At 44.0% G+C, this 26,908-nt stretch overlaps 1 protein-coding gene across 6 annotated transcripts in view; it reads left to right on the top strand.

Annotated features, from left to right (window-relative positions):
- The window catches only part of LOC137627648 (potassium channel subfamily K member 6-like), a 110,057-nt gene that overhangs the window by 53,110 nt on the left and 30,039 nt on the right, over positions 1-26,908 (top strand). For all 6 annotated transcript variants that reach the window (XM_068358790.1, XM_068358794.1, XM_068358793.1 and 3 more), the window contains exons 4-6: positions 5,109-5,281; positions 5,825-6,050; positions 19,972-20,141. In XM_068358790.1, coding sequence (XP_068214891.1) covers positions 5,109-5,281; positions 5,825-6,050; positions 19,972-20,141 — 569 coding nt within the window. The remainder of the gene's footprint in view (positions 1-5,108; positions 5,282-5,824; positions 6,051-19,971; positions 20,142-26,908) is intronic.

Genomic DNA, 26,908 nt, shown 5'->3' with positions numbered 1-26,908 from the left:
TGTTGCCAGCTCGCAGACTGTCCAGCAGAGGCATGATGTTGGACCCGCAGGTACGCATGCACCCATTCTGCAGGATTCAGCCGTTCAGCTTGCTGCTCTGCCTTTGCCACTCACAACTCAACTTTCGGATGATGATGTATTGGATGATGAAGCTGCTCATCTGGATGAACCTCACTCTGATGTTGAAGGACACAAGTCTTCGCCACCCTCCTTAGACCTTCGCAAAGTCCTTGCCTTGTTCAGGGACTTGTATCCTGAGCATTTTGTGTCTGCAACCCCTCGTTCTCCTCCCTCCGAGTTTGCTCTGGGCATGCAGTCTGCTGCGCCTGCCTTCACCAAGCTTGTTCTCGCCAGATCATCTAGGAGAGCTTTGAGGGTTATGGGGGACTGGTTGCATTCCAAGAAGCAACTGGGAAGGACCTCTTTTGTGTTTCCTCCTCCCAAGCTTGCTTCTAAGTCGAGCGTCTGGTATGCCACGGGAGAGGAACCTGGCTTGGGGGTTCCTGCCTCTGCCCAGGCCGACTTCTCAAGTCTGGTTGACTCTCCCCGCAGGTTGGCTATGAGACGTTCGAAGATCTGCTGGTCCTTTTCCGATCTAGATCATCTGTTGAAGGGAGTCTTTCGTGCCTTCGAGATATTCAACTTCCTCGATTGGTGTTTGGGAGCCTTAAGCAGGAAGACTTCCCCTTCAGATAAGGACTCGGCCATGCTGATCATGTCTAGCATGGACAAGGCAATTCGGGATGGGTCTGGTGAACTTGCGGCTTCATATGTATCAGGAGTCCTCAAGAAGAGAGAACATCTTTGCTCCTTCTTATCTGCTGGTATCACTCCTTGCCAGAAGTCAGAGTTGTTGTTTGCTCCTCTCTCCAAGTGTCTGTTTCCGGAGGAGTTGATTAAGGGGATGGCTGCCTCACTTATCCAGAAGGATACTCATGATCTGATGGCTTCTTCTGCACGTAAGGCTAAAACCTTACCTTCCGTGCCTAGACCCTTCCGCCCTGCAGCAGTTGATACACCTGCTTCTAGGTTCATCCCGCCCTTTCGTGGCAGAACCTCCAGCAGAGGAGGTACCCGTGCAGACAGTCACCGTGGCAAGTCCAAGAAGGGTTCCAAGTCCGCAAAAGGCAAGTTTTGACTGCCTTCCTCTCCAGACAGCAGTAGGAGCCAGACTCAAGACCTTCTGGCAAGCTTGGGAGAGCAGAGGTGCAGACGCTCAGTCTGTGAAGTGGCTAAGGGAGGGATACAGAATTCCGTTCTGCCGCAATCCCCCTCTAGCTACATCTCCCATCAACCTCTCTCCCAACTACAAGGAGAAGGACAAGAGGCTAGCGTTGCAACAAGAGGTGTCGCTCTTGCTACAAAAGGAAGCGGTGGTCATAGTCCGGGATCATCAATCCCCGGGCTTTTACAACCGTCTCTTCCTGGTAGCCAAGAAGACAGGAGGTTGGAGACCGGTGCTGGACGTCAGTGCTCTCAATGCTTTTGTCACCAAGCAGACGTTCACGATGGAGACGACGAAGTCGGTCCTAGCAGCGGTCAGGCAGGAGGACTGGATGGTCTCGTTAGACCTGAAAGACGCATACTTTCACGTCCCCATCCATCCAGACTCCCAACCTTTCCTAAGATTCGTCTTTGGAAAGGTTGTGTACCAGTTCCAAGCCCTGTGCTTTGGCCTAAGCACGGCACCTCTTGTGTTTACCAGACTGATGAGGAATATTGCGAAATTCCTTCACTTGGCAGACATCAGAGCCTCCCTCTATTTAGACGACTGGCTTTTAAGAGCTCCCACAAGTCGTCACTGTCTGGAGAATCTCAGATGGACTATGGATCTGACCAAGGAACTGGGCCTCCTGGTCAATTTAGAGAAGTCCCAGCTCGTCCCATCCCAGACCATTGTCTACCTGGGTATGGAGATTCAGAGTCGAGCTTTTCGGGCTTTTCCGTCGGCCCCAAGGATCAACCAAGCCCTAGAATGCATCCAGAGCATGCTGAGAAGGAACCGATGCTCAGTCAGGCAGTGGATGAGCCTAACAGGGACACTTTCATCGCTGGCCCTGTTCATCGAGTTAGGGAGACTCCACCTCCGCCCCATTCAGTATCATCTAGCTGCTCACTGGATAAAGGACATGACGCTAGAGACGGTCTCAGTTCCTGTTTCCGAAGAGATGAGGTCTACTCTAACGTGGTGGAAGAACAGCATTCTTCTCAAGGAAGGTCTACCTTTGGCTGTTCAGACCCCCGACCACCGTCTCTTCTCGGACGCATCAGACACGGGCTGGGGTGCGACATTGGACGGACAGGAATGCTCGGGAACATGGAATCAGGAGCAAAGGACACTTCACATCAATTGCAAGGAGTTGTTGGCGGTTCATCTGGCCTTGATAAACTTCAAGTCCCTCCAGCTAAACAAGGTGGTGGAGGTGAACTCCGACAACACCACAGCCTTGGCTTACATCTCCAAGCAGGGAGGGACTCATTCGAGGAAGTTGTTCGAGATCGCAAGGGACCTCCTCATTTGGTCAAAAGATCGAAAGCTCACGCTGGTAACGAGGTTCATTCAGGGCGATATGAATGTCATGGCAGATCGCCTCAGCCGGAAGGGTCAGGTCATCCCCACAGAGTGGACCCTTCACAAGAATGTTTGCAGCAGACTTTGGGCCCTGTGGGGTCAGCCAACCATAGATCTGTTCGCTACCTCGATGACCAAGAGGCTCCCGTTGTATTGTTCTCCGATTCCAGACCCAGCAGCAGTTCACGTGGATGCCTTTCTGCTGGATTGGTCCCATCTCGACCTGTATGCATTCCCGCCGTTCAAGATTGTCAACAGGGTACTTCAGAAGTTCGCCTCTCACAAAGGGACACGGCTGACGTTGGTTGCTCCCCTCTGGCCCGCGAGAGAATGGTTCACAGAGGTACTGCAATGGCTGGTCGACGTTCCCAGGACTCTTCCTCTAAGAGTGGACCTTCTGCGTCAACCTCACGTAAAGAAGGTACACCCAAACCTCCACGCTCTTCGTCTGACTGCCTTCAGACTATCGAAAGACTCTCAAGAGCTAGAGGCTTTTCGAAGGAGGCAGCCAGAGCGATTGCCAGAGCAAGGAGGACATCCACTCTCAGAGTCTATCAGTCTAAATGGGAAGTCTTCCGAAGCTGGTGCAAGGCCAATGCAGTTTCCTCAACCAGTACCACTGTAACCCAGATTGCTGACTTCCTGTTACATCTAAGGAACGTTAGATCCCTATCAGCTCCTACGATCAAGGGTTACAGAAGTATGTTGGCAGCGGTTTTCCGCCACAGAGGCTTGGATCTTTCCACCAACAAAGATCTACAGGACCTCCTTAGGTCTTTTGAGACCTCAAAGGAACGTCGGTTGTCCACTCCAGGCTGGAATCTAGACGTGGTCCTAAGGTTCCTTATGTCATCAAGATTTGAACCGCTCCAATCAGCCTCTTTTAAGGACCTCACATTAAAAACTCTTTTCCTCGTGTGCTTAGCAACAGCTAAAAGAGTAAGTGAGATCCACGCCTTCAGCAGGAACATAGGTTTCACATCTGAAACGGCTACATGTTCCTTGCAGCTCGGTTTTTTGGCTAAAAACGAGCTTCCTTCACGTCCTTGGCCTAAGTCGTTCGAGATCCCAAGCCTGTCCAACTTGGTGGGGAACGAACTGGAGAGAGTACTTTGCCCAGTTAGAGCTCTTAGGTACTATCTAAGAAGGTCAAAACCTTTACGAGGACAATCAGAAGCCTTATGGTGTGCCATCAAGAAGCCTTCTCTACCAATGTCTAAGAACGCAGTTTCTTACTACATCAGGCTTCTGATTAGAGAAGCACATTCTCATCTGAAGGAAGAAGACCTTGCTTTGCTGAAGGTAAGGACACATGAAGTGAGAGCTGTGGCTACTTCAGTGGCCTTCAAACAGAACCGTTCTCTGCAGAGTGTTATGGATGCAACCTATTGGAGAAGCAAGTCAGTGTTCGCATCATTCTATCTCAAAGATGTCCAGTCTCTTTACGAGAACTGCTACACCCTGGGACCATTCGTAGCAGCGAGTGCAGTAGTAGGTGAGGACTCAGCCACTACATTCCCATAATCCCATAACCTTTTTAACCTTTCTCTTGAATACTTTTTATTGTTGTTTTTGGGTTGTACGGTCGGCTAAGAAGCCTTCCGCATCCTGGTTGATTTGGCGGGTGGTCAATTCTTTCTTGAGAAGCGCCTAGGTTAGAGGTTGTGATGAGGTCCTTTAGTATGGGTTGCAGCCCTTTATACTTCAGCACCTAAGAGTCGTTCAGCATCCTAAGAGGACCGCTACGCTCAGTAAGGAAGACGTACTTAATAAAGGCAGAGTAATGGTTCAAGTCGACTTCCTTACCAGGTACTTATTTATTTTATGTTTGTTATTTTGAATAACTAATAAAATGAAATACGGGATACTTAGCTTCTTTGTTAACATGTATGCTGGTCTCCACCCACCACCCTGGGTGTGAATCAGCTACATGATCATCGGGTAAGATTAATATTGAAAAATGTTATTTTCATTAGTAAAATAAATTTTTGAATATACTTACCCGATGATCATGAATTAAAGAACCCGCCCTTCCTCCCCATAGAGAACCAGTGGACCGAGGAGAAAATTGAGTTCTTGTTGACAAGAAGTACTTGAGTACCTGACCACAGATGGCGCTGTTGAGTACACCCCCACCTGGATAGCGATCGCTGGCGTATCCCGACCGTAGATTTCTGTCGGGCAACGGAGTTGACAGCTACATGATCATCGGGTAAGTATATTCAAAAATTTATTTTACTAATGAAAATAACATGTTTCTTCAGTATGAGTGACCAATGCAGCTGTAATTCTAGTGTGCTTTTAAAAAACAGTCAATTACATTTCAATATGTACATTTATATTTAAATACTGTAGTACAGAACTGTACTTCTTTAAATTATCTTCTTAATAATTACAGTTTATGCACAGCTGATTGGTTTTACATAATTGTGTTGTCCTTTTTTAGATGTTAGAAAATAGAGTAGTTTTTTCAAAGTTAAAATTAGTATTACGTAATTTGAATGATATTTGTAGTAATAATTGATTTGGGTTACAGGATATGGACATGTACATCCATTATCGGAAGGAGGAAAGATTTTCTGTATCATATATGCAGTAATTGGTATTCCTATGACGTTTATTCTACTGACAGCATTGGTAGAGCGACTTCTTATCCCAGCCACTTGGTTATTGTATTGGCTTAACTCAAAATTAGGCCATCTGTACCAGGTAAGTGGCTTCAGATCAAAGTAAGAATTTATTTGATCATACATTTCAAATACTTTTTAAAAGTTTGATTACTAGTATGAATTTAAATTAGTATATTTGAATTATTGTTTTTAATATTGTAGTTGAAAATTCAGTATTGCTAAAACAATGCCAACATTTCAAGTGTACCTTTCATCATTAGATTCTTTGGTTTGTGCAATTCAGTTTTAGAATAAAATTAACCTATTATCTTGTAGATAAAAATGGTAACTTGGATGCTGCATATAAAACATATTTTAAAATAAACCCTATGTTATGAAAACATATGGGAAAATATATATTTTTGAAGATAGTTTACAGTAGTATGGCTTATAAAATTATAGGACACTTGCATGTACCTAATTCAGAGTAACAAAATCTGCTAAAGTATTTCTATATATTTAGCATTTATAGAGTGACATATAGCGGTTTGTTATGTAAAGTACAGTACTATTATTGTTACATTTTTATATAATTTTAAAAATTTTTAGCGGAAGAGTAATTTTGTCCCTTTTGCTGTTGCAGCCATTCAACATCAGAGTGTTTCACCTTGGCATCGTTGGGATTATTTCTCTTTTACTCTTTATGGTCTTCCCATCACTGATTTTTGCCAAATTAGAACCTGGCTGGGACTTCCTAGATTCGCTTTACTACTGTTTCATCTCTCTTACAACCATTGGCCTTGGAGATTACATCCCAGGTGATGCCAGAGATCAACCAATGAGACCACTCTACAAAGTTTGCATCACAGGTATTTTACTTTAATTTACATGGAGTGCATCTTTTCAAAATTTTTGGATATTTAGGTGGCTAGAAGAGTTTGTGATTATTGATAGCTGTGACTGGGATTTTAGGTAACTGGCTTGGCATTTTATGCAAAAAATATATAATTTTTATAGCCCTACAAAGTTACCGATGATAGCAAACCTGAAGGGTGTTAATGCAGTCAGTGCACTTCATGCAGTGCTCTGTAGGCATTACAGGGTCTTTGCAATGTCTCTTTGGCCTTTCTTAGCTGAACTCACTTTTTAGCCCTCTACTTTACCGCTTTGTTTTTCAACGATTCATTCCTTCCATGGTGCTGTCCAACCTCTTTACCTTTTAGCTCACACAAGAGTGCTAAGTCCAGGCTCCAGTGCTGGGCTGTATGATCCAAATTCATACATCCAGTACTATGTATCTAACTTTATAATCATAATCAAGATTATAGTATGTTATATGTTTTTGTGTAAATTAAGCAGTGCAGACTGTACAGCAGTGTACTATTACAAAATTGTTAAGTTTTCTTTCTGTTAGTTTGCATCTTTATAACTAGTGTATGGAGCCAAGCTTAAAACACTTTCTTTGATGGAAAGTAGGGGTACATTTCTATTCTATAGTATGTTCTTTATCATTTAAAGAACTTGTCTATGGGACTATTGTATTGTATTTTGGAATAAAAGATTACAAATACAGTAATATCTCAGGATACAAAATTAATTCGTTCCGGAGTTGCTTTTATATGAATTTTTCATATAATGAGTCGCGTTTTACATGTAAATCTCCTAGTTTGTTCCAAGCCTTACGAAAACTCTGTGTTAAATTTTGTAATAAGGCTATAACAACCATGAAATAGAGCTAAAAACATTAGTCATTCAATATACCCAACCTAACTGCTAATACCTATAAATGAAATACAGTAGATACTGTACAGTATTGGAACATAATGCAGTAATAAATGGAAAATAATAATGCAAAAATGGTACGAAAGTATGAAACCCTACCTTTCAAGTGAGACAATGTCCGAAAGCGAGGAAGAGGGCAGACGGCAAAAAACATTAATAAATGGCAGAAAACATTAACACTTAACTTTACGAAACAAATGAACAAGTGGCAGAAAGCATTAACACTTAACTTTACGAAACCCATTAACAAATGGCAGACAACATTAACACTTAACTTGCCTAAAAACTTATAATTATATACGGTATATATTTTTTTAACTTTTTTGAATTTTTCATTTTTTTTTCTACACTTCCTAATTTTCATCAATTTCTTCCTCACTTCCACTTTTTCATTTTTTTCGGATCACTTTGACCTTCACCTTGGCCTACTAATAGCCTCTTTAAAAAATAATGATCCAAGGAAGCCTGTTTCTACCTACTTTTTAAAATGTTTCTGAAATGACTTGGGCAAATGTCATTAAACTGTGCAAGAAAACGACCTGTTTGAACATTTTCGAGGTGTTTCTTTCCTTTGAAATCTGCCAGATTATGATATTGAGATAGCATTTCCTTAGTTTCTGCCAGTGTCGTTGTCATATATCTGTCCTCCTCCTCCTCGCCACCAGAGAACTCATCCTGAATGACATTTAGTTGCATGGCCTCCAACTCCTTCAGGTCGTCCGTCATAAGCTCCTCTTGGTGCTCCTCAAGAAGCTCATCAGTGTCATTCTCATCGACGACCAGGCCCATGGACCTCCTGAGTAAAACTATTTCCTCAACCTCAGGTTGCGGAACAGGTTCAGGATCGTCAACTGTTTCGGCTTCAGCTTGTCCTTTGTCGAATCCCTCTAAAGTCTCTTGCAGAGACGACATTAACCCACAGCTTCTTCCACAAAGAGTTCAAGGTGTGCCTCGAAACCTCCTGCCAAGCTTGATTGATGAGTTTGAGGCATATTCCAATAACAAAATGCTCCTCCCGAAATGCACGAAGGGTGAGGTTTGTGATGTAAGTGATTTCAAGACGTTCAAAATCACTTGCTGGTCCCTGGGGTGGAGGATAGGGGTGGTGTTAGGTGGAAGGTATAAAACCTTGATAAATGAACGTTCTAGAAGGATATCATCTTCGAAGTCAGGTGGCTGAACAAGGTCGTTCCCCAACGCCAGAAGATATTTTAGAGGGATTTGGTTCTTTTCCAAATAATTTTTCACCGTCGGACCGAAACAGTCTCATTACCCAGGCTTTGGCATTAGCTCTCCACATCACTAGAAGCTTCTGCTTTAGCACTTTGTTGGACTTGAAGGTTCCAGGAGTCTCCGAATGATACACCAGTATGGCTTGACCTTACAATTCCCACTTGCATTGGCATAGAGTGCAAGGGTAAGCCTGTCCTTCACAGGCCTATGCCCATGCAGCTTCTTCTCCTCCTCCTTGATGTAGGACCGACAAGGCATTTTTTTTTCAAGAAAAGCCCAGTTTCATTGCAGTTGAAGACTTGCTGGGGACTGTAGCCATCCTAGAAAGTCAACTTGTCAAATTTCATAACAAAGGCTTCGGCCGATTTCGTGTCCGAGCTGGCAGCCTCCCCATGCTGCACCACTGAATGAATGCCAGTCTGTCTATTGAATTTCTCAAACCACCCATGTGAAGCCTTGAAATCTGTGGGTGCCTGCTGTGATGTACCTTCTCCTGCGTCGTCTTCAGCCCGAGTATGCACAAGATTGCCGAAAATGGCACTGGCCTTGTGGCAGATTATTGTCTTGGTGATCGTGTCTCCAGTGATTTTTTTGTCCTTAATCCAGAGAAGTCTCACCATCTCATCATAGACATGGCACCTCTTACTTGAAAAGGACAGCCATGCCCTTAGAAGGTGTTGTTGCTTTGATGGCTTCCTTATGCTGAATGATGGTGCCTATCATCAATAGATTTCGGCCATACTCCTAAGCGATCTCACTCATGCCAGTCTCATATTTCTTGATTATCTCCGGCTTTTTCTCCATAGAAAACATCCTCCTTTTCTTTCCTTGAACATCAACATTCTTGGGACCCATGGCAATAGAATTATGGTTTGCATAAATCACCAACACGAATTCAATCTGAACGATAGTGTTGTTGAAAGGAATTAGTAGAGGAACGCTGATACATAGATTCATGATGGGAAAGATGCTGACCAATAGGAGAGCAGAATCTTAAGGTGGTAAATAGCATCAGTGTTGGGAGATAACCAATGGAAGAGCAGGACAATGGTGGTGAGTTTACAGTGTGTGTGACAAGCAAATTTCAAAATTATTTTTTGGTGGCTGGGCAAATTTCGTTTTGTATCCCAAGGGGTTTTTTTGTATTATGAGGTGAAAACAATCTTCCTTGGGTGATTTATTCGTATACAGAAACTTTCATATCCTGAGATATTACTGTACGAGTACTGTGTATGTAATCAATTATTTATGGTTATAAAAGGTAAAGAAAGACCTATACTTTTAGACATCTCTTTACCAGTATTTGTTACAATACTGTAAATCTTTTGAGAGATTTTCTAGAGCCAAAAGATTTTTATTTTAAATTTTCATTGTTAATTCTTACGAAGAGATGGTCATCTGGATTGGTTCAACCCATGGCTAAGTGCATCGTATAATTTCCTAGGCTTGATTTTGATACTCCTTCTTCATGTTCTGGATTTTCATTGTTTAACTGTCATGACTGGTCACTAGTTAATAATTTAGTATGAATCTCCATGTTCTCTGAAGAACAATTAGGGTGTGGTTGTAGGCTATGGCTATACCATGTACCTCTCATGTAGAATTTGAATACTTGACATTATTTATCTAGTGGAAAGTTTCATTAATGAACTTTGTTCTTAATGTTGATTCAGCTCTTGTAATTCTAGGAGCACTGCATCTTCTTCTTCTTCTTCTTTGTCTGTATCTTTTCCCACTTCTATGTGGGGTCATTGTTTCTGGCCAGCATTCTCCATCTACCTCTGTCCCACACTTCATCACCGGTTAATCCCATTGATCGAAGGTCATCCTTGATACAGTTCATCCACCTTCGCTTTGGTCTCCCTCTCCTTCTCGTTCCCTGTACCTCCATTTCCATCAGTCTCCTCCCAATATACTGTTCATCTCTTCTCATGACATGACCATACCACCTCAGTCTACTTTCTTGGATCTTATCTGATAGTTCTCTAACTCCTGTGGTACCCCTAATTACCTCATTCTGTATCTTATCTCTTCCTGTCACCCCACATATCCATCTCAACATTCTCATCTCTGCCACATCCAGCTTCTTCCCTTCTGTCTTCTTTATTGCCCACGTCTCCGCTCCATACACCATTGCCGATCTCACAACTGTCCTGTGTCCTTACCTTTCAAATTGACCCCTATTTTCCTGTCACATAGTGCTCCAGGAGCTCTGCATGTGTTTGTAAAATTCTTGAAATAGTCATTAAAAGGTTGAGGTTTAACTGTTCACTTATTATAGTTTCCATTTAGAGTTGTTCTATTGTTGAGGGGTTGTGGGCAAGTGGTAAAATAAGCAGTGTTAACTCTACCATCGTTTATTTGGCTAACAGAAATAATACGTAAGTACTCGATGCTATGCATAATAAAGAATTAAAGTAATAATAGATTGGCAATAGTGATCACGCTCAAAAGTGGCGGTTTCCTCCTCACATCCAACATGCAACCCACTACCGAGATATAAACTATGATACATAGGTAGTGATTCTCCCAAAAATGGGGTATAAAAGTGCATCACCAAGTAATACTATATTTGACCAAGGTAATTAATTAGATGCTCTAACACATCAGGCATAAACAAATAATTTATTTTAACCTTCATTTTACCCCACGAAAAAAAAAAAAATCATGACATTTCAAAGCAGGTAGCATTTATTTTTAGACCAAAAATTTCATTAGATTCTGAAATTTTCATATTCATATAGAATATCATTATCATATTTGTTTTCACCGAGACATTTATTATTGAAAGAGCTGACTTTATATGATTGCCATGAATTGTTATTCAGACCAGAATTTTCAGTTAATTTGTACTGTAATTTTTCTTGTAAGAGTTCTTTTACATAATATCTTTATTGAGAAGTACTTTAGCACGGCCTGTTATGCCTGGTTGTTTAGGAATACGAAGTGATGAGAATACTGTTTTGCTAAACTCTGTAGAATAGACAGTATATGACAAAATTAAATTTTTTGGGTAAATGGGTCAGTTGTTTTATGATTGTGATGACTGCTTTATTATTTTACATAGTATATTTTACTTTGCTTTGCACTGTAGTCTCCTATAACTTACAGATATTGTGGGTCTTGCTTTTAATACTTTAAATAGGACATAATATAAAGTGAAACCATGTGCATCATTTATTTTGTGTACAGTATGCGCCTCTTAAGTAATAATAACTTGATACTACCTGTAAACTCTTATTGGTGATATGATATTGATTTGTGGAATTATCTGTATATATTTATTATATGTATATTATTCATTTACAAATTGAATGTTTAGGCATAGATTTTGCTGAGTAAGATTTTTTCACTACGTAACCCTTCTTTGTTTTCATATTGTTTTACTACTTTATGTAATGCTCAACTGCACAATCAACATCTGCTGATAGAACTTGTTGCAGAAAACTGCTTCTAATTTAATGTAGCCTATCCCTTTAGATAAGTCCATGGCAATCGGAGCGTTGTCTCCTACGTTGCCAGATGTCCTTCTCTGGAGTGTTTAAAAGCCTACCACTCCCGTTTAGCACTTTTAATCCCTGCGTCCGAATGTCTCCTAGGGCAATATACTGGACCTTTTTAGGGATTATCCCATACTACTGAGATTCCGCATTTTCTAATCACCTTGTATTTGTGTGAACTTATCTACCTGTACTCACAAATTCCATCTCGTAGAGGTTCTACCATTTGTTGATATATATATATATATATATATATATATATATATATATATATATATATATATATATATATATATATATATATATATATATGTATATATATATATATATATATGTATATATATGAGAGAGAGAGAGAGAGAGAGAGAGAGAGAGAGAGAGAGAGAGAGAGAGAGAGAGAGAGAGAGAGAGAGAGAGAGAGAGAGAGAGATATTGATTGATTTTGTGTAAATTTAGGAGGCAGGTAAACAGAAATAGTCTTAGATATACATGGGTTACACAAAGCATTATCGACAACAATTAAACTTATTATCTATACGTTGCAGACACCCAATTATCTTCATTAAGAGTATCCGTGACACTTGTTTATTTTTTTTTTTTTTATATTCTCATGCCTTCTTTCTATAGACTTATTTGTAGCTTTGCAATTTACTTTGAATATTTTGTTTTAGGTTTGGCCCATTTTTATCTTCAAAATATAAGATACTGTTGCTTGAGTGTCATACCTGATGAAAATATAAATTTGTGTTTCATAGACTTCGTAAGGATTTATCAAACAAATATATGATAGTTTTGGGTCATGAATGTAGGGCGACAGACTCCTTAATGACTGTTTTGATTGAGCCGTCTTTATGGAGACACACGCTGTTTGACATTTTTAAGCCTAGAGGTCAGCTTAATGCCTGAGATAGGATTTGGCACCCCTGTAAAAATTTTCTGCCACGTTTAAGAAGAAACGTATCATTTTATTGTTAAAAGTAAGGAAATTATGAGGGCATTTGATAATCAGCGAATATTTATTATAAATTAATTATGTTTACATTGTATAAGTTATGCTGCCTCCATACACCATACAACGTGATGGTAATTTTTGATATAGCATCGCGACTCCCCGCCAAAACCCGGCCTTATTCGCCTTACAGGAACCGATAGAGTACAGTACTGTATAAGCACTGTGGCTTGTCCAGGGTAAGAAATCTTATAGTCCTAGGACTTTCTTTAACAAACTACTGGACATTGCCAATGCCCACCTTGCTGGTTGAAATGGGGACATAAATACCTGTATATGAACAAATATCTGGTTACACAAAGGAAGCATATCATAGTTGCTGTGCCCCAAGAGAGGGAAAGATGATAGATGATGCCAGTCACTCTTATCATTCATTCCAGACTTTCGGTGATCCTGGTTAATGTCTGCACTCGACCATCTGCTCCTTGTCCATCAAGGAGCTTCAAGCTTCAAGCTATGTTTTGCAGGTAATGGGCGGTGAAGGTCATCTGACACTTCCACATCTCGCTTGTAGAACCTGCTCCACAGTAGTTTTTCTTAAATGCTATGGATATGGATGTACTTATGCCCCTAAAATTGTGAGTTCAAGGTTTCCATGCCTACGGAGGAAAGTCAGGATTCAAGGCTCAGTCAATGACCTTGTGAATCCATGCTAAGATTGTATTCTTAGTGACTCCTTTTAATTGTGCTGACAAACATTGGTCACTCGGGGACGAGCTCCTGAAGTTCGATGGAGGTAACACCCCCAGCGCCCTCACTGCGAATAGTAGCAGTTGATCTGGGTCGTCGGTTACATTATGGGGACTCTCTATCGAGGAGGGCCCAAATCTAGGATCCGATTCTGCCGGATTTTGAGTCTTTACAACAGACTCAGGGACAAAGCTGAGCGTTACCTGTCCCCATCTTCTTGAATGGAATACGTCGTAATTCCCCAACTCCTGGTCAAGGCTAGTGCAAGCAGAAAGACTGTTTTTTAAGAGTCTTGTGAAGATCTGATGCCTGAAGCAATGTTTTGTAGGGTGCTTCTTTCAGCAATCGTAGTACATGAACTATGTTCCTTGGAGGTTCGGTGGGTCTTTGTGCTGAGCCCAGCTGAACTTCACCTGCCACTGGAGACACCGTATGCATAGCTGTCTGTTGGTCACCAGGTGGTCTAAGGAGGACAGGTGGCCCATTAGACAGAGCCACTGATGTGCTGGTAACAGCAAGTCTAGTAGCAAGAAGGGGCTTACCACCCTCTTCAGTCTTTCTATTCTGCTCTCAGACAGAAAGACTTTGCCTAGTCTGGTGTCTAGGAACATTCCTAGGTACACCAGTTTTGCATTGGCTGCAGGGATGCCTTCTTGAGATTTACTACAATCCCCAGATCGTGGCAAAACTTGAGAAGACTGACTCTGTGTTGAAGAAGGGTCGCCACCGAGTCTGCTAGAATTAACCAGTCGTCCAAGTATCTCAACCGACGAATGCTGTTCTTGTGAGCCCAGGGAGAACACACTTGTGAAAACCTGAGGTGCTGTAGACAGGTCGAAACACACCATGTTGAACTGGTATTGCTGATTGTCTATGATGATTATTAGATATTTCCTTGATGACGGATGGACTGGGATCTGGAAGTATGCATCCTTTAAATGCAATGTTATCATGAAGTCCTCAGGTCTGACTGCCTGTATCTGCTGTCTTCATTGTGAATGGAGTTTGTTGAACAAATTTGTTCAGAGAGGAGAGGCCAATGACTGGTCTTCAGAAATCTTCTCTACAAGAAGGAGTCGACTGTAGCAGCCTGGAGACCCCCATTGTCGAGCGAGCTATCCTTTCCTGACGAACAGGTGGTCATGAGGTGGCATTATCTCGCTCATGACCTTATGATGTAATAACGCACTCACTTGTTGACATATGGCCTGAGGTTGGATGTCTATGCGAGAAGCTCACCCTCACACTAAAATAGGTGGATGGGTACGGGACAGTGCGTTTGACTTTTTCGCCAAACTGCGGTCTACTTTGCCATGAGAGTCAACTCGGTCACGTGGTGGGGTTGGTTAACACTCTAGTTTGCTTAAGTCCTTGTCGGTGAGAGCTCTCGTTCGAGTCACTTGTCAGTACTCCCACAGGAGTTTGGCGACCGGTCCTGTGTGATCCAGCCTTAGGATTCGCAACAGGGATGAAAGATCCTGTGTACATACGAATGTGAGGAATATTTCCCGGAAGGGTGGCATCTTGAATTATGACAATAACACCCAAGGTTTTTGTGTAATGAGACTCTATGTACAATTCTGTTTTTCTATCTTCCTGGTGAGGTCTGATATTATTATTATTATTATTATTATTATTATTACTTGCTAAGCTACAACCCTAGTTGGAAAAGCAGGATGCTGTAAGCCCAGGGGCCCCAATAGAGAAAATAGCCCAGTGAGGAAATGAAAGAAAAAAATGAAATATTTTAAGAACAGTAACAACATTAGAATAGATATTTTTTATATAAACTATAAAAACCTAACAAAACAAGAAGAAGAGAAATAAGATAGAATAGTGTGCCCGAGTGTACCCTCAAGCAAGAGAACTCTAACCCAAAACAGTGGAAGACCATGGTACAGAGGCTATGGCAATACCCAAGACTAGAGAACAATGGTTTGATTTTGGAGTTTCCTTCTCCTAGAAGAGCTGCTTATCATAGCTAAAGAGTCTCTTCTAACCTTACCAAGAGGATAGTAGCTACTGAACAATTACTGTACAGTGCAATAGTTAACCCCTTGGGTGAAGAAGAATTGTTTGGTAATCTAAATTTTGTCAAGTGTATGAGGACAGAGGAGAATCTGTAAAGAATAGGGCAGACTATTCGGTGTATGTGTAGGCAAGGGGAAAGTGAACCGTAACCAGAGAGAAGGATCCAATGTAGTACTGAGTGGCCAGTCATAGGACCCCATAACTCTCTAGCAGTAGTATCTCAACAGGGGTCTGGTGCCCTGGCCAGCCTACTACCTAGAACGTGCATGCGTAATCAACATAGCTCATGTCATCCATTTACCATTTATTATGAAGTTGGCAGCTTGTAGGGTAACTATATACCAAATCAAGTGACCTAGATGGTTAGAGACGGAGAGAATAGGAGGTGACTGATCGCCAACATCCAAGACATGGTACTGCGTTAGTAATAATGTACAGTAATAGTAGTAAGGCAAACGTAGCAAGTGTCAAACATTTGCCAGCGCTGACGAGAACAGTTGTGGCGATGTGGAAGTTTGCGTTTCTGCATATGCAGACAACTTAAATGTTTGTGCATGATCTCTCTTTTGTATAGCTGTATAGCAACCTGAAGCGAGCATAGTTACAACTTACTTAAAGTGAGAAGACAAAGTTTTAGTAAGATGTATCGCATGGAGAGATTTATGTTATTCTCACTGTACTTGTGTGCTATACAACAAGTCCTGAATGGGCTAGTGAGGTATTAAGCTCGTAGTATGGCGAGTGTGCTGCACCACCATAACAGTTGGCAAGTGTTGGGTTAGGCGCATAGGTATGAGTGTGCGCTGAACTTCTTCATGTGTATGTTGTGATAAGAGGGGCGTTTAGCGCATAGCTGTTGTTGGCTACTTAACTCTCTCAACTGTTCATCGTGACGAGAGATGGTTCTAGCGGATAGGTGCGTGTGTTGAACTCCCAGTGAGGGCAAGTAAGTAGGGAAGCTCATAGATGGTACACTGCGTTCCTTGCCCCCTAACCTCACGGGGTGAGGGGATAAGCGCGCTATTGTATTATAGTAGGCTCGTCATTCTCTTGTCAAAGAACAGAAATTTTTTCCTAGAAGACTTGCCTCTTAAAGCTCCATGAGCTTTGTTGTGCTTCGAAGAGGTACAATGTAGGTACTGTAATAACCCCGAGGAGATATAGCCTACAAGATATTTCTCCCTTCTAAGAGGTTACCACCCATGAGGTACAGATCTCGAAGGATCTGGCCTCATGAAGTTCCAAGGGTTCATTTTGTCCAAAGGCACGATGTCGGCGATAAGTAACCCTTAGGAGTTAAAGCCTATGAGACTCGTCAATAGAAGACGGTGACCATAAGCAGTCAGCAGGCTGCTAATGAGAGACTTTTTGTACCCCGAGGGTACGAAGGGAAAGCAGTCTCTCCCGCTGTCACCACTGTTGGCAATTCTCTCTGCTAGCGGGAAGATTGCTGGACAGTGGCCGGTGGAGGGTAACTCTTCCTCGGAAGGGAAAGTTGCCCAACACTTGGTTGAGGTTAACTTTGCCTTGAAAGGGGAAGTTGTCCAGCACCTGAAAAGACCTCTTGGCAATTCCCTCTGCTTCAGTCAACGAGCTGAGCTTAAGTTGAAGGTATGCCTGCGACGTTGAAGCTGCTTTCGTTCAAGCAGTTACGGGGTCACCCTCAAACTCAAGCTTTAGGAGTAACGAGGGAGAAATCCTAACTGGTATATCCGAGAAGCATTGGTTGAAACTACTGCTGATCAAGTAGTTTCTGGGTCACTCTCGTCCTCCAGCAGTGACTTGTCCGGGGGTCACACGCTCTATTGGTACACGACCTCTATAGCGGCCATCAGTCTTACTCAACCGTCCTTCTAGAGGAGAACGAGCAAGCAGTCAGAGAGGATTCCTTGCCGACGGCAAAAAAGTCAGATTTTCTTGGCCTTTGAAGAAGAAGAAAACTCCAGACCGCCTCTTCGCTGCCTGCCGATTTACCCTCCCCCCGGGATGGTTACTCCTGACACTCGATATCAGAAGTGTCTTACAAGCAAGGTGACTGCATGCAGGATGACTCCAGACGAGAAAATTCATTAGGCGAGGAGAGAGAATGGAACGTCCTCACTCATCCAAACCAAAAACAAACGTGATGATAGAACATAGGTGTGTGTGTGAGCAGGAGCCAGTGCTACAACCTACCCCATCCCATTAACTAGTGATGAGTAGATATACCTCGGTAAAAACCTTATGGCTAGTCTAACAGCTTTGTCGAAAGTATATCCCCTAATAAAGAGCAAAAGAGTTTGTATTTAGTGATGGAACAATTCTCTTCAGCTCCCTCAGTCATGCTCTGGGTTTCCCTATCCCACCCTGTGCTGAAAGATGCACTTGTGCTGAACTGACCGTAACGGATTCCAGGTAAGAGTCGGCCCCAAAGCAGAGCAGATCAGAAGTAAAATTGTTCTTTCCTGTTAGCTCAGTCAGATGTTAAGGATAGTGAAGACAGAGGTCTCTCCAACCAGGATGGGAAGGGGCAATAAGGTCACAGTTGAATGCTCCTTCCAGTCTTCCTTGTGTGGAGCAAGCTCTCTCCTAAAGGGGACAAGGGTTAGGCAGGGAGTGTTGTTGGTGAGAACATCTTTCTCCAGGTACAGGGAGGAATTTCAGGAAACTTTCTAGCTTTTCATACCTCTGGGGATCTGGGGAATGTGATTGTGAAGTGTTCTAAGGATTGAAGCCCAGGGCCATGCTGCTATAAGCCCTAGGGCTTGCTTGAAGACAACGAGGTTTGGCATAACCCTGATTGCCCCCAAAAGGCTATATGCCAAATGTTATCCAGATCACCTTTTCTTTTTTTGTCAGAGAAGCTCCTCATCATTCGGTAAAGGTTACTGCTCAGCCTTTGAACCAAGTTTCAAACTAGGCCTTAGGTCTGGACACTTTGAGAATCAATAAAACACAAGGAACTCCAATGGAGCTCAAGCTGTAAGAAACATTTCAAAGAGTTAACAGGCCTCTCAAGGGTTCTACCCTCGAATAGTGGAACGGACGGCAATTAAAGCTTCAACCCCCGAATGTTTTGGCTAGCCTGGTCCTGATGAAGCATGACTTTGCCAGTGCCACAAGTCATTCTGAAGAATAGAGGCTCACCATCACCTCGGTTACGGAATTTATGTTCGGGACCTACAACTCGGCCATTCACAACTACAGATTCTTCCTAGCCTCCCTACAAGTAACTAGTGGAGACTAGGAGTACTTGACTTCTTGTTCTTGGAGGTCACCAGAATTCCTTCTGCAGTAACAAAAAGAATAAGGGAAGATGCTAGAACACGTTTTCTTTATGGCTTCGTAAGACAATCAAAGATCTTTTCCCTACTGGCGATGTGACAGAGAAATCACCTCAGATTCTTGCCCACGGTCAGACATATCTGATCTACCTAAGCTCTCGGGAAGAACCTGTTTCGCAATTGTTGAAGACGTGTTGGGTAATGGTAGAACGGTCTCTGCTAATTACCCATGAGAGTCTACCCATAGGCCCCTGGATACAGATTTCTTTGGCCCAGTCATTGTTGTTTAATTGACATATTGTGTAGCAAATCTGGCCTCTTGTTTAAGATATTTGATGCAATGTAAGTCTAGATGTAAATTAACCTTTCCTTCTACCCCTGGTATCTACCGGTAATTCCTTGGAGTGCAGCTCTGTTATATCCTGGATCAGATGCTAGATGTAGGGGAACCTCATGATTGAGCAATTTTTCTTACAAATAAGTTTTATTTAGAAGTACAGTATCTCTTCCCTCCCAGTTGGTGGGAAGGATGACTAGATGTATGGCAACCATTTTTCATAATGACCATACAGACTGGCAACACATCTTCCACACTGATATAAGGTTTTCCTTGGCCGTCAACCATTTCCTGGTAGTGACCTATGGCCAGGTTGTTAGGTGGACAGGAGTCATTAATTTTGCTCTGTACAGGACCAAAGTTCTCTGAGGTTTTGAGGTTTACCAAGATAGTAAACCAGCAAATTTTGTTATAGTTGCTCTCTCCCTCCTAGTGATAAGTTCCTATTAAAGGATGAGGGTTTGTATTCATATAGGAAAAAATTGCTTTTTAAAAGTAATTTGTATTTCTATAATTACAAATCAGAGTCAGAGTTATAATTTGCACCTCAACCACCCAGCCAGTCTTAGGCTGAAGGTCAAAGTGAGAGCCCTCTTCCCTGCTACCCAGGAGTAACTACTGCCACCTTGTTAAAGTTTTAACAGCCTGTTCAGCTCTGCTGAAAGCATATTCATATTATTAAAAGACTCAGGTTTGTATAGTTAGGAGAATGCAAAATATTTTTTTTAAATTTTGGCATGTTTTTGTTAAGATTAAGTTCATCAAGGCTACAATTTTCATCTTTATCTAATACAAATACTGTACAGTAGCACTTCAGTTGTTGTGCTATATTTGTGTGATAGATTTTTCTTTTTTTGGTAAGATTTTGTTTATGTACATTTTTTTTCCTTCACCAAACCATTATTTTACATGAAAGACCATAGCAGTTATTTTTATTTCTTTCAGCTTACCTCTTGTTGGGACTGACTTTTGTAATGCTACTGCTCCATTTGTACAACGATATTCCTCAGTTAAATTTGGGCCTGTTTCTACTGCGCAGCTCAGATCCTGCACCAAATGATCCAGAACGTATGAGACTGAGTAGTACAGGTGGTGTTGCTCCTAAATATACATCAGTAAGTATTAAAACACATATTGCTTTGAAACTTTTATATTTTATTTTGTAATTGGGCAATACTCTACAGTACTGAAGCCACTTTCCTACTCTTCAAACTGGGATATTTATTTGGTAGAAGATAGAAAAAGCTTTGTAAGGATAAATTTATTTTTAATTTCTGTTTATTTAAAATTCTGTGTCCATTTCTGTCATTTAGGCCCAAATGTAATTAGATTATTTTCAGTGAAACTACCCAAGATTCATGTGTTACTCATTTAAAGTAGGCAGAGCTTGACTATTATAAAAAAAAAAGCTATATCGTGTAATGTATAAGATATGAACTAGTTTTCCACACCCTTGCATTCCCATTGTCATTTTGTTGAAGTCTCTTCATAGTTGAAGTGTTGACCAGACTCTTATTTTTATGTGCTTGTGTTTTTATAAGTTTGGTGGAAATGTCCCCCACATCCTTTTGTTGAGAATGCTAGGTGAACAAGCTTTCATCAGCAAAAGTGAATCCTCATTTGAAATGCATCCCATTTCGAGAACTATCATGCTCCTTACTAGATTGTTGTTCTAAATGTAATAATTTATCAGGCTAATTGCATTTTGCTGAAACGAGCTAAGGATAAGGAAGCTAAATGTAAGAAAATAGAAAGAAGTCTTAGTTTTACATTTTCCTGGTCTTCCCATTCCTTTGCCCTTCAGGCTAAATCTTCCACCTTGAGGCAAGTTGGTAATTTAGGTATTCAAGGTGTATAAGCTTTTAATCTTAATAATAGAGCAACATAGATTGAAAGTTGCTGGTTAGTTAGATGAAGGTTGCTTGTTAGTTAGGTAATAGGCTTGGGAATATTGAAAACTTTAAAACCTCTTCAATCACATTAGGTAGAACCTGCATAGCAGAGCTCAAAATATCTCCATTTCTGGGCTCAACCAAATCCCTTTTGTAGATCAGGCTTTGCCAGTCCCCCTATGCAGAGCAAACTTGGTTAATGTTAACCAGTTTAAAAGTTTCTCATCTTCTAAAGAAGATTCTGAAACTTTAGAAAGAATTTGGGAAAAATTAAGGAGTATAATTTATATTTGTTCCATAACTGGAATACAAACCACGCTATTTATTAGGGTTTATACTTTCGGCGGAGCTGAAATGACGAGCCATTAAAATTTAGCTAGTTAGGGGGGGTAGCTTGCTACCACTCCCGTTCACACACCTGGACTGCCATTAATTTTTGTCTTTTAACTTACTTTTTCTTATACTTGTATATATAGAAATGTGGTGAGTTTCCTTTTCAGTGTTTGTGCTGTGTGTGTGATACATGTACGACAACGACACTTGCGTACATTAGCAAGGCCAGCACAGTTCCACTTCGTGGGGAACGACCTCTCCCTCTCTGGTCCATCGGTCTTCCTGTCGGCATATAACCGTTAACTCGGCCGACGCAAGGGAATCGTCATCGCCTGGACCCTCTTCATTTCTGAGCGAAGGGAATGTGCCCTTTCAAAGATTGACTACGGTCTTTCTCTTCTCGAGGTCGTTCACCTTTACAACAGTAGTGTACTATTGGGGAAGTTCCTTTCCCGTGCTCCGGTTAGGTTGCTCTTCCGATTGTTTGTCTCAATTATTTTTAGTGAAAATATAATTGTATTTTAACTTTTCAGCTTTCTCCGTGGGGAACACTTCCCTTCGGAGGGTCAGTGGTTCTCACTATTAGTGAATATTCTTAGTTGATTTAAATAATTGTAATCCTGTTTTTATTACAGTTACTCCGCTCCCCCCTTCTCCCGTGGATGTCGACTAGGGAAGGAAGGGCGCAATACTTAATTTTATGCTGTTCCCTCAGGGTTCCTCTTCAGAGTTCCTTCCTGGGGAATTTGTTAAATAATTAATTTTTTGTTGGCGCAATACTTATTTTATGTTATTCCCTCGGGGTTCCTCTTCGGAGTTCCTCCCTAGGGAATCTCTGTTGAATAATTAATTTTATTTTTTCCCATTTAACTATGCAGTTTTTCTTCGTTCGACTAAGAGTGCCAATGAAGCAGAGCTGTTCTGTTTATGCGTGGGGAATCTGCTGTCACTGCCGTCCCTCAGAGGACGTCGTCATGGGCGTCATCCCTTCTCTTAGATGTACTCCCGTGACAACATGACCAGCACTTTAGATCATCTTAGAACGCTAAAGGAGGTTCGCCTCCAGGGGTTGGACAACTTCCCTTCTGAGGGAAGTTTCCTCCCCAGGTGTGAGGTTGTTTCTCCCTTCATAGGGAGAACTTCCTACATCTTAATAAATTCATCGTCTCCGACTGCTGTTGCTGCCTTCGCCCAGACTTCTCTCCCCCCTTGCTGAGTTTCTCTTCCTTCAGGGGTGGAGCACGGTCTTGGCAAGTCTCTTCTACAAAGTGTTCACCTCTCTCGTTCGCGAGAGAGGCCACTCATAGAGACTCCTCTTTGGAGGATCGCTACTGTTAAAGGTCAGCTTGCTGATCCACCGGCCCTTAATGGGCGTCTTCTAGTCTCTTCTACGAAGTGTTCTCCTCTCTCGTTCGCGAGAGAGGCCCCTCAGAGACTCCTCTTCGGAGGATTGCTACTGTTAAAGGTCAGCTTGCTGATCCACCGGCCCTCATGGGTGTCATCACGGGTGTCTTCAAGTCTCTTCTATGAAGTATTCACCTCTCTCGTTTGCGAGAGAGGCCACTCATAGAGACACACCTTCGGAGGATCGAGTAGACCTACCAGCGCAGCCGACCTACCGATCTACCAGCGCAATCTTGCGCTGCATCGTAGTCCTTTGGACTTCGGTCCTGGACTCTAACGCAGACCTTTTACGGTCCCCATCGGTGGATGCTAGCCCTTCTAAAGGGCACATCCCAGTTCCTGATCGTCCTGCCAGCAGACCTGCCAACCTACTAGCGCTACCTTCGCGCGCGCGCCAACAGCCTCCCGTGTGCGCGTGCGCTCTCCAACAGTCTTCCGCGCGGGCGCCGAATTTCTTCCACCCACAGGCGCCGATGGTCTCCCGCGCGCGCAAGCGCTGATGCTCTTGTGCGCGCACGCTCCAACAATCTATCGCGCGCACCGATGGCCTTCCGCACGTGCCTGTGCTAACGGTATTCCACACGCGGGCACCAAAGGTCCCCGCGCGAGCACCCGTTGGCGTTTCCCGTGCACGCGCGCCAATACTTTTGCGCTCCAATGATCTTGCGCGCGCCGACGGTCTTCTGCGCCCGGGCGCTGATGGTCCGCACGAGTGCGCCAGCAGTCTCCACGTATTACTCGCGCCAATGCACCTGCCCTTGCGCAACCAGTGTCACGCTTCGGCGCATTCTAGGGAGAATGCACAAAACTACACAGTGCCTTACTGCGCGCCAGCGCTCTTCCGCACTTTCCTGCGCGCGCCAATGGTCTTCCGCGCACGCGGGCCAATGGTCTTCCACGCCGTGCCAACAGTCTTGCACGTGCGCGCGCCGACGATCTTCCGCGCGGGCGACAATGGTCTCCCGCACGCGCCGATGATTTTCCGCATGCAGGCACCTATGGTCTCCCGCGCGCGCGCCAATTGTCTTCCACTCGTGCCAACAGTCTTGCACGCGCGCGCCGACGATCTTCCGCACGCGGGTGGCGATGGTCTCCCGCGCGCGGGCGGCAATGGTCTCCCGCGTGCGCTGATGATTTTCCGCGTGCAGGCGCCTATGGTCTCCCGCATGCGCGCTGATGATCTTCAGCGCGCGGGTGCCTATGGTCTTCCGCGCGTGCGCCGACGATCTTCCACCTGCGGGCGCCTATGGTATCCCGGGCGCGCCGACGATCTTCCGCACGCGGGTGCCTATGATCTCCCTTGCGCGCGGCGACGATCTTCCACGACTGGGCGCCTATGGTCTCCTGCGCGCGCTCCAACGGTCTTCCGTGCGCGCGCGCTCCAACGGTCTTCCGTGCGCGCGCGCTCCAACAGTCTTCCGTGCGCGCGCGCTCCAACAGTCTTCCGTGCGCGCGCGCTCCAACAGTCTTCCGTGCGCGCGCGCTCCAACAGTCTTCCACGCGCGGCCGCCTATGGTCTCCCGCGCGCGCGCTCCAACAGTCTTCTGCGCGAGCGCCGAATTTCTTCCATGCACAGGCGCCGATGGTCTCCCGCGCGCGCGAGCGCGGATGCTCTTGTGCGCGCACGCTCCAACAATCTATCGTGCGCGCGCCGATGGCCTTCCGCACGTGCCCGTGCTAACGGTATTCCACGTGCGGGCACCAAAGGTCCCCTGTGCGAGCACCCGTTGGCCTTTCGCACGCATGTGCGCTAATACTTTTGCGCTCCAATGATCTTGCTCGCGCCGACGGTCTTCTGCGCCAATATACCTGCCCTTGCGCAACCAGTGTCGCGCTTCGGTGCATTCTAGGGAGAATGCACAAAACTACACAGTGTCCTACTGCGCGCCAGCGCTCTTCCGCACTTTCCTGCGCCCTCCTACGCAGTTACGGTCTCAGATCCAATGCGCCAGCTCTTGCCAAAGAGTCAGGCCTCGCAGATCCAATGCACCAGCTCTTGTCTAAGAGCCAGCACTTGCCTGCTCTCCAGGCAGAAATTGAGCACTAGCATCATCCTGTGTGCCATTGCAATAGGCAATAAAAAGGAATAAAACTTTTTGGACAAGTCACCCTTGCCCCATTCCTCCCCGCAGACACACAAACATTGCCACTGGGAAAGAGGAATAAGGTTTCACAGAAGGATTCAAGATCCCGATGATTCCATCCTACAGGGGGAATCGAAACGGGAAATCCTTGGTCCCTGTCTCTTCTGAAGTTTCTTTTTTCCTTGACAGACCACCGTCAGCAAACGGGAAAGCATCAACAGTCTGATCTCTAGATCACTGTTTGCTGATGGCTAGTTCACAGTTTACTGATCGCTAGGTCGCCGATCACCAGATCGCCAATTGCTAGCTCAATGCTGATCTTTGACCTCTAGTCCTTCCAATGACTAACGATCTCCAGTTGCTAGCGTTTCCAGTCACTGATTGCTAGTCAATAACCAGTCATCATCTTGCTGATCACTAGATCACCGATGGGCAGTGGGCAGGACATCTTTCTTCGATCACTGAACTCTGCTTCCTGATCTCTGACCAGCCCATCCTTCAGCTTGCTCATCTCTGACCAACCAGGGGGGACCATAATCAACTTGCTGATCTCTAACTCGCCATCGGCTCACAGACTACCGATTCATCAGTCATCGGCAATTTGCCAGCAGTTCGTGACTCGAACTTACTAGTCAACCGCTTCCTGTAGTTCCTAGATCAGAAGGTATACAACATACTTCTCGCTACTGGCCGTTCGCCATCACACTAAAGTGATCGGCAAACGTTCGACAACCCTCATCAATGGCTTGCCGACAGGGAACTACTTGCGAGCACTCTCCAACTACACAGTAACCACGATACCCAACGGTTAACCATTGATTAACATTCGCCAGATTGATTCTATTCTAAGGAATAGCATCAATCCCATCAGGGCGCATGGTAAGGCTAAGCGTTGCCTTCCTTCTATTAGTTAAAGAAATTCTCTCTCTGAGAAGAAATCTCACACTGGGTATCGCGCCTGATCTTCTACGACACGAGTCAAGTCTACAATCTTCCATGCGAGTCGATGTCCACACCATGTTGGAGTTCGAACAAGGGCTAAGACCTCAGGTCTTCATTTGCTCACTGGACCTAAAGGACACTTACTCCCAGGTCCAAACCATCCATCTAGGAAGGTTGGAAGATTCAGTCTAGACAAACAAGAAACACCAGTTCAAGGCACTGTGCTTCAGTCTTTCCACTACACCCATCCTAGTCTCACAGGATCGGCTTCTGTCTCCTCTGTCTGGGGACGACTGACTGACCTTAGCAGACTCAGTGGCAACCTTGCATTAACACTGGAACTTCTGAAGTCTTTTTACCATGATCAAGTGATCAGGGTAAACCTATGGAAGTCTTCCCTGCTTCCCTCCCAGGAGACTGGTGTATCTGGGAATGATTCTAGACACCAATCTCCACAAAACCTTCTCGAAACGAGAACGACTCCCATTCCAAGAAACTCGAGTCGGAAAAAGAAGAGAGGAGGGACCATAGTGCTGCACCACACGACCTCAGCCCTCTGGACAGAGCCCGAAAGTACCTTCACTTAAATCTCTTAAGAGATGAAGGCCAACTTTCCGGTCGTTCAGCAGCCTCATCAGTTCCTAACAGACCACTCAGTGATGTGATGGACGACACACCACAAACCACATAGAGACTTGCATCGACAAGCAAGAAGGAACTTGCTCGTAGCCTCTTCCCATCTAACAGTATAAACACTAAGATGGGCCAAAGTCCGTTCGGTACCACTATCAGCCCGCTCCATTCCAGACTGGAAGAACGTGCTCGCCGACAATCTGTGCACAGCATTTCAGACAAGGTGTACCGAATGGACATTGGATCGCCATGTAGCCAACAAAGTCCCGACTTTACGAGGTCCTCCAACTAGGGGTCTGTTCGCAACGCTCCTGAGTCTCAGGCTGCCGTTGCTCACCAGCCCTAGACCCCAAGGCTCTCTGGCAACAACGGTGGGTACAACAGTGATGTTTACGTCTCGTCCCTGTTTTATCTGGAGAAGGGCACTCAAGAAGGCTAGAACATCGGTCAACTTCTCAAGGACTCTCCTAGCTCCGGTATGGCATTATGCAGAACGGTTTCCAAACCTTTTGCAGCTTCTGATAGTCTCTCCAAGAGAACCCTCTCCACATCGACACCTACCACATGCTATAGCTGTGCTATGATTGTATGCCT

Source organism: Palaemon carinicauda, chromosome 35 (assembly GCF_036898095.1).
Source record: "Palaemon carinicauda isolate YSFRI2023 chromosome 35, ASM3689809v2, whole genome shotgun sequence".
In the NCBI taxonomy this organism is placed as follows: Eukaryota; Metazoa; Arthropoda; class Malacostraca; order Decapoda; family Palaemonidae; genus Palaemon; species Palaemon carinicauda.
This window is presented reverse-complemented; position numbering and strand designations above follow the sequence as displayed.